Below are 8708 nucleotides of genomic sequence, written 5' to 3'. Positions count from 1 at the left end.
CACACTGCACCGCCGTCCTGCTGTCCTGCCGCACCGCATCGCACCGCACCACCGCACGATCATCATCATCATCTTCTTCTTTTTCTTCTCCATATTGTCGCACCACCGCACTGCACCACCGCTTTTTCTTCTTCTTTTTCTTCTTTTTCTGTGAACTGGATTTTTTATGAAATTTGTTGTTGTTGAAATTTGAATTTCTGAATTTTTTATGAAAATTATTGTTGATGATGAAATCTTTCGATGATGATGATGATGACCATGAAGAGAGGGGCATGAGGAAGGGGTGAGGGTTACAGTGAGGGAGTGGGGTGAGGGGGTGGGGAGTTACGGTGAGGGGCTTGATGCTAGTGGTGGTGTTGGTGTTGATGGTGGTTGTGGTGGTATAGTATTTTTGCTGTTGATGGTGGTTGTGGTGGTATGGTGTTGTTGCTGTTTGGTGGTGGTGGTGGTGGTGGGTGAGGAAGGTGAAGAGGAGAATGATGATGATGAGGGTATTTTGGTCAAAAAATTCGGGAAATGATTATTTTAAAGCATTTTTGAATGTTGATGATGATTTTAATAAAAAAAAAAGTCGGGAACAATTTTGATTTCGACTCCAGACCTTGGGGACGAAAAAAGTACTTATTCCTAACAGAAAAGATAAACCGTCTATTTTAAATAATAGAAAAAAATTGATGGTCCATTTAAACTAAACACGTTAATATGTTTATGTGAAAGCACGTAAGTGCACCGTCCCGGCATAGGATTCGATGGTCCCATAACGTTTGGACCATTAAATAGTCCCATAACAAAACATGTTTTTTTTTTATGTTTTTTAATAAGTGCTAAATAGTTCTTTTTAATTTTAATTACAAATTAACTTCATATATTTTATTTAATTATAAATTTTTTTATTTTATAAATAATTATTTTTATCATAAATCTATCATGTTTATTAACAATCAAAAACAAAAATAATAACGAATTAGATCTTCCATTGATCCTAATAAATTTTTTTACTATTCCAATCGATTAAAATATTATATATGATTCGTGACGTTCGTGATGAACCATAAAATCGTGTTTTCTTGAAATCCAATCGATTGGATTATAATTTATCACAAAACAATCGATTGAAAATTATAAAGTATCATAATTTTCGCATAAATCAATCAATTGATCATATTAACCAATGGATTGAACGATGAAATTTTTGTGATAAGGAGCACTGGAATTTGAACCCGCAACAACCGAGTTTTGAGTTTTCAATATGAGTTTCGAATGCTGCGAGTCAAAAACAAAATTGCGACTTTGGAATGTAATATTCTTCGAAGAACCACAAACAATAAGATAGTTATCAATAAAAGTGTACGAACCAAATATGCCATTAACCAAAACCACTAAGAAAACAACAAGAAGAGCAAAACCACTTGGAATCCTTTTCACAATCACCATCTTCACTTGTTCCCCATTGTAGCTTCTTCAAAAGTTCAATAAACAATGAAATTTTTTATAATCAAAGAAAATGATACACAATTTTAATGGTGGGATTGAATAATTGGTGATGGATTATTCACCAATTTATAATGTTAATAGTAAGGAAAAGATAATATTAGAGTATCTAAATCAAAATTAAAGATAGAATTTTAAAGATAAGATAGATGAATAACAAGATAATTTCTAAAAACGATAACAAGATTGAAATAGGCGTAGTACACATTTTAATCGATTGGGTTGCATAACCAATTGATTGAATTTGGCAAATCCATATTATTTTGGTGAATTCAATCGATTGAGTAACAAAAGCAATCGATTGAATTGTGAGACCTCAGGTTGTTTTGAAGCATTCAATCGATTGGAAATTCTAAACAATCGATTGAATTATAAAAATTCCATATTTAATTCATCGTTCAATCGATTGATTTATGCGAAAATCATGCTGCCTTACAATTTTCAATCGATTGGTTTGATACTCCAATCGATTGGATTTCAAGGAAACACGATTTTATGGTTTATCACGAACGTCACGGATCATATATAATCTTTTAATCGATTGGAATTAGGGGTGAAAATTACTGAACCGGACCGAAAATTACCGCAGAATCGAACCGAATTTTACAACAACCGATCAGAAAACCGAAAAAACCGGTTTTTTTTCGGTTTTTTTCGAAGTAAATCGATCGGTTCGGTTCGGTTTTCGGTTGACTCGGAAGAAACCGAACCGAACCGGACCGAACCGAAAAATGAGGGTTCAATGGTGTGTTTTTACTAAGTTGCCCTTTAACCTAGGTATAAAAGGGCAACTTCACAACAACCCTAGCCTTCTTCCTCTCTTTTACGCGAAATTACAATTCGGAGCCCTAGCTTTCTTCCTCTGTTGCTGTTCTTCTCTTCCACGGTTGACGGTTCCACACTTCCACCTTCGATTCCACCATGCTCGAGAGAAGGAGACCCTGAAGGAGAACCCTAGCTTCTCTTCCTCTCTTCTTCTCTTCAGTCATCGCCGTCGCAGGGTTGCCGTCGTTGGGTCGCCGTCACTGCCTCGCTGGGTCGCCGTCGCCGAGGAGCAATCCATTCACCGAGAAGCAGTCCTGTCACCGAGCAGCAGTCCAGTCGCCAAAAAAGACTCCAGTGGCCGTCGCAGTCCAACTCGAGCACCGAGCAGCACTCCTGTCACCAAGCCATCTCCTGCAGAAAGCAACTCCACAATGTCTTCTTCGGAGGTTAGAAATTCTGAACAATTATTTTTAGAGATTCTGTTTAGTGATATTGTGCTTGATTTAACCTGAACAATTGTTTTTACAAATTCTGTTTGTGGTAATGATTTTTAGAAATTCTGTTTGTGCCTTTGTGGTTATGTTTTTTTAGAAATTCTGAATTTTGCTTCCTCTTTTTTGCTTCTTAGCTTTTAGCTGATAATGAATTTGTTGTTGCTTCTGCTATAAGTGAATCTTTGCAGTGCATTATTGAATTGTAGCTGCTATAAGTGTTGTTGTTGCTTCTAATTTAGCTATTTATTGTTGTTGCTGCTGCTGATAATTTTATTTATACCAATTCCTATGAATCTGAACTTGTTCTAAAGGTTAAACTATGTATGCTTGTTAAAGAAAATTGGATTATGCATTGATAATAGAGCCAAGAAGTAGTATATTTGGAACATTAGGCAAGAAAAGAAACAAAAAATCATTGGATTATTTTGCACTAGCTAGTGTCAGCATAAGTTTTTGTATTGTATGATTATCGTTGAAGCACGTTTTCTGGTGTAAAGCCAAAAAGTTGTACAAAATTTTGATTCATTCTATAGATGGTGTTATGGCAATTGAGTATGATCAAGTTTTGCTATTAGATTGCTTAATTAGAACTAATACTACATACTAGAATATCTTTAACTTGCAGTGTGCAATTTGATATTTATTTCTTCTTGCCATGTTTGATGTCTAGTGTCTAGTGTCTAGTATCTTTAATTTGAAGCTACTCTTAATACCTGGTGATTTGTGTGTGTCTCTCTCTCTGCCACAGTTTTTGTTGTTGGAACAAAACAGAGTTTTGTTGTTTGTGTTGCTCAATATTAATCTTCAATATTACCTACCTGTCTAGTTATTTTGAAAACTGACGAATCATTTAGCTTGAAAAACATATTTTCTATTTTAAAAACAGAGAAATAAAAATATAATGCTATTGACCCTAAATTTTGAGGGTTATAATATTTTAAAAGAGAAAAAAAAGAGTGATTTCCAATATGAGATAATTAATAGTGTAAGGGTGTTGCAGGGAAGTTCAGACCCAATATTAGGTGCTGTTATTCTGAATTTATGGACCACCTTAACACTAGTACTATTTTTGATTGATTTGAGAAAAGGTTTTGGCTTGTATTGAAAGGTAAGTTATCCAATATTAGAAGCAGAAACAAAAAATGACTAGTCTTAGAACTTAGAAGTGATGAGTTGTCATACATGAAGGTGAAAGTTGCTGAAGGTTTTTTTGTTTTTATTTTTAACTGTGTGACAAGAAACACATCAATATTGATTTTCTGTTTTTATTTTGGGTGGTCTGTTAGAGCTGTTAATGAATTTAAATTCTGTTGATTATAATCTATATTATATTTATAATCTATATTGATTTTCTTGTTTTATTTTTGTAGAAATTGCACCAACCGGAGAAGATGAGGATGAGTCTGGTGTGGATTCAGATTAAGTATGCTGGTTGATTGGCTGTTTGATTTTTATTTGTTTTAAAGTGACTGTTGTGGTTTAAAGTGTGTTTATTTTTGTTGTTTTGCTGGACATTTTTAATTGCCTTTGTTTTATATTTAATTAAGTTGAATTTGTACTGGATTTGGATATGATATACTCTTGTTATTCTGGTTTATTGAAGGTTTTAAATTTTATTTTATGATATTTTAAATTCTGTTTATTAGGTATAAAAAAACCAAAAAAACCGACCGAACCAAACCGCTGTTGGTTCGGTTCGGTTCGGTTCGGTTGTCTAGAGAGTAACCAACCGAATGGTTGATATCAGCATTCAACCGATCAGGTCGGTTCGGTTTGTTTTCGGTCCAAAACCGAACCAAACCGAACCGATTACACCCCTAATTGGAATAGCCAAAAAAATTATTAGGATCAATGGAAGATCTAATTCGTTATTATTTTTGTTCTTGATTATTAATAAACATGATAGATTTATGATAAAATAATTATTTATAAAATAAAAAATAATTTTTATAATTAAATAAAATATATGGGATTAATTTGTAATTAAAATTAAAAAAGGACTATTTAGCAGTTATTAAAAAATCTAAAAAACATATTTTGTTATGGGACCATTTAATAGTCCAAACGTTCTGGGACCATTGAATTCTATGCCCACCGTCCCACTATTAACACGGTTTTTTTTTCTAACTGCCCATTATTAATGCTATTGTTTCTAACTAATAAAATTTTTTATGTACTCTCTTAAGTATTAGTTTTTAAATTCAAATTATATATATTTTAAATTTCGTTTGTTACATAAGAATAGATAAAAATTTGAAATATAATTTAAATATACTCCTATACAATACAACAAACAAAATTTAAATATATTTCAAATTTTTATATACTCCAATTCAACAAACAAAATTTAAAACATATATAATTTGAATTTAAAAATTAATACAAGAGAGTACACAAAAAATTTAAAAATTTTGTCGGTTAGAAACAATAGAATTAACAGTGGATAGTTAGAAAACGTGCTTACGTGCACTTACGGGCTTTCACATAAACGTGTTAACAAGTGAAGGTTGTGGTAAGCTTAGACAAGGGGAGTTGAAGCTATACCTTCCTTTGAATTGCAGTTATGACCTTTTAAAACAAACTTTCAATTCTGATTCTGTTTGTACTCAGCAGGCGGAAATTTATGAGACAACTTATTTTTGTCTCATAAATATCAGAAAATATAATATAGCAGAGAAGCGAAAAGCTAACACCAGCATGTATCTTGGTACTTACGTCCAGTCTCCTTCACAACAATGGAAGAATTTTCATTATAATTAAAAGTATTACATACACCAATTCCACAGGATTGACCCAATCCTTTCACACTCAAGTTCTAACATAACTTGACATTGACTATGCTAATACCTAACTATTCATTCTTAGTGCTAACCCAACTAAGAAAGGAATATCTCACAGGTACAAGATACAAGACATAGACATGCCTAAAGATATCTGAAAATAACTCTAGACTTTTCTCTCAAGTGTATCACTCAACCTTTTTTCACTCATAGCTTTTACTTGAGCTCTCTCAATATGCCTTTTCACACAAGAAATTACAGAAAGATAAAAATAGAAAAGTACATCACAATCTGTAAAACATGAAGGAGATTGACTTCATCAACAGTCTCTTCGCTATGTGCAAAACCAGATTTGCAAACCTCAGATACAGTTCTTCAGTATTGGCCGAATGCTTCTTTGAAAGAAAGCATTATCCAAGTAGAGGATCTTCTTTGCAGAACACAACTCACCAAACTCTATTTTTCTCTCCTTACCTATGAATGAACAGAAAGCTTCTTGTATCTTCTTGCATGTTGCTTGGTTGTTCTTCCAATGTCAACTTCTTGAGGCTTGAGTTTCACTAACCCACTGTCTCACAGAAAAAAATTTCTTCAATGGTAAATCCAGATCTTGACCATTGAAACAGAACTTGGTCCCCAAGTATCACTTGTGACCGTAGATACACAGCAGTGAGGAATAGAAATCCTCTTTTCCATATAGCTCAAAACGGAGTGACAGAGAGTTGAAGATGAAGAGAAGAAATTGTGTTGCATGTATGAGGAAATGGGTTACCTTTAACCTAAACTTAATTTGGTTTGAACTTGCTGATTTAACATTTGCCTTTCAAGCTTAATCTCTCTCTTTCTTGCTTCTTTGGTGATTAGCTTAGGAAATACGCTCTCTCTCTCTTTCTCATTTTTCTGTGATTTGACTAAGACAGAGGAAAAGAGGGATGTTGCTTTGGAAGTGAGATCAAGTTGGAGGGATTTGAAATCAACTTGAGTTTGGATCGGATATCCATCAAACAACCCGTTTGGCCCATCTGTCTTCTTTCTTTGTTTTTCTTTTGGGTTTTCTTTTCTTTATAGCCCGCTAGCCTTGTATCTTGATTCCATTCAGCTTGGGCTGCTTGCTTTTATTTTGGTTTTGGCATGCATTAATAAATAAGTAGCAACATATATTAATCAACACTAATTATTTATTTTACCCAAAAATAATGTTTGTCATCACTAATTAATTTAGTTAATTTCTTAACTCAACAATATGTTTATTTTAAATAAATAATTTATCTTTCCTATTATTTAAATGTATATAAAAAATTTTAGATTAATTTACGACCCAATTGGATTGATTTAAATTTGAAAAATAAAAATAATCGTTTGCCAATTATTAAGAAAAGTTGATGGAGATAATGGGAAGAGAATTGAAACGGCTAGATAGTAGGAGATAACATGAGAGATAAAAAAAACGTTATCTCTCACGTTATCTCCCTCAATTTTTTTAAATATATGTATTTCGTTTACGGTGTAAACGAGATATACACATGTCGCGTCCATCTCTCTTATCTCGTTTACACTGTAAACGAGATGCATGTAAAATTATCTCATTTACAGTATAAACGAGATAAGAAAAAAATATTTATTTTGATAAATATTTTTAAATTTTTTATTTTTATAATTATTATAATTAATTTATTTATTAAAATAAAAAACCCGTTTTTATGGATGTTGAGTATATTGCAATGATGTATTTATAGTGAATAGCGGTATTTTTTTAGCTAATGAGTTATAACACAAATGGCATAATCTTTCTATAATCATCTAAGAGGTCGCAGGTTTAAATCTCCTTTCTTTTTAAGATGTCATAATACGATATGTACGTGATACTTAATTTAATATTATTGTTAATAAAATATTTAACATTAGGGAGACACTCAGATAAAGACGCTTAAAACGTTTTTTTAAGATGTTTTTCAATAATTAAAATTTAACATATATAATCGATTAAATCATGTTATTTTTATCAAAATTATGCTAGGCAAATTGATTTAAGCAAAAAAAATGGTGAATCAAATCTTGTACTGATCTAAATTAATATTTTTTTTATAAAAAATGACTACAATATCCTTATTATAGAGAATGATTAAAATACTCTTAGAGTATTGTAGTTATTTTTTATAAAAAAATAATATTAATTTAGACCAGTTCAAAATTTAATTCACCATTTTTCTGTCAAATTAATTTGTCTAGTCTAATTTTAACAAAAATAATCGTATTTAATTAATTATATGTGTTAAATTTTAATTGTTAAAAAATATCTTTATAAAAAGATATTTTTAACGTCTTTGTCTAAGTGACTCCCTTAACATTATTGGTAAGATTGTAATGGATATAATAAATTTCTTTTGCATTTATTTCATTTTGATAAATGTATTTTCACATAGTTATTCTTATTCATGAGCTTGAAAACGTTTTTAATTGATCGTTCCTTATGGTATGACATACTTGAAAATTAAATTTAGTTAAGATGTGTTCTTAAGATACATATTAAAACTATTATAATTAATAGTAATTTTTATTTTTAATAAATATATAAAATATATATTAGAAACATAAATTTTGTATGTTTTTAATTAAAAAATATTAATATAATAATTTTAACATATCTCTTAACCAGATCCTTAAAAGTTTTATGTTGTTTTTGCCTTTGCACAAGTTCCTTCTCTTGTGAATAGTTTTCTCCTATAGCTGTTCGATAATACATTCACACAACTTTGAATTATTTTGTCAACACCGTCATGATGAATCCGGCCATTGAATATGGAACTTTAATTTGTAAACCCTTATTTGAGAAGACAAAGTAATATAAGTGAATATATTAATTAGTACGATGTAAACAGAGGAAAATTTTGTTAGACTCTGTCTTGCTTACATAAGACAAAATTAAAGTCAACACAAAATGGCAGTAGAAAATTTATAGAAGGCAGATTTGTTTATAACAGGTATAAATTTTAGTGACTTAAATCATTGAGTAATTTTTTTAATGTGATATATATGTGGATTTCATAAATCTAATAATTGAAATAATAAAGTTTACCATATTCCAAAAATTTTAATTATCAATAAATATTTAATCTAGTAATTTTATTTATCTATTTTAAAATTATATATACATGAAAATAAAATATTATGATGACAT

General features: G+C 30.8%; 1 protein-coding gene across 1 annotated transcript; it reads left to right on the top strand.

Moving 5' to 3' along the window:
• The first annotated feature begins 2222 nt into the window (after positions 1–2222).
• LOC107486282 (uncharacterized) lies at positions 2223–4376 on the top strand. Its single transcript, XM_016106831.3, has 2 exons — positions 2223–2702; positions 4121–4376. The coding sequence occupies exons 1-2, from the start codon at positions 2223–2225 to the stop codon at positions 4184–4186; spliced, it is 546 nt and encodes a 181-aa protein (XP_015962317.2). The 3' UTR covers positions 4187–4376.
• Positions 4377–8708: the final 4332 nt, after the last annotated feature.

Source organism: Arachis duranensis, chromosome 4, assembly GCF_000817695.3.
Source record: "Arachis duranensis cultivar V14167 chromosome 4, aradu.V14167.gnm2.J7QH, whole genome shotgun sequence".
In the NCBI taxonomy this organism is placed as follows: Eukaryota; Viridiplantae; Streptophyta; class Magnoliopsida; order Fabales; family Fabaceae; genus Arachis; species Arachis duranensis.
This window is presented reverse-complemented; position numbering and strand designations above follow the sequence as displayed.

Bases quoted from the DNA above. Each gene is read 5' to 3' on its own strand.
- LOC107486282 (XM_016106831.3), top strand. From the start codon at position 2,223: ATGAGGGTTCAATGGTGTGTTTTTACTAAGTTGCCCTTTAACCTAGGT. The intron at 2,703-4,120 runs GTTAGAAATTCT...TTATTTTTGTAG, and splicing joins CCACAATGTCTTCTTCGGAG to AAATTGCACCAACCGGAGAA.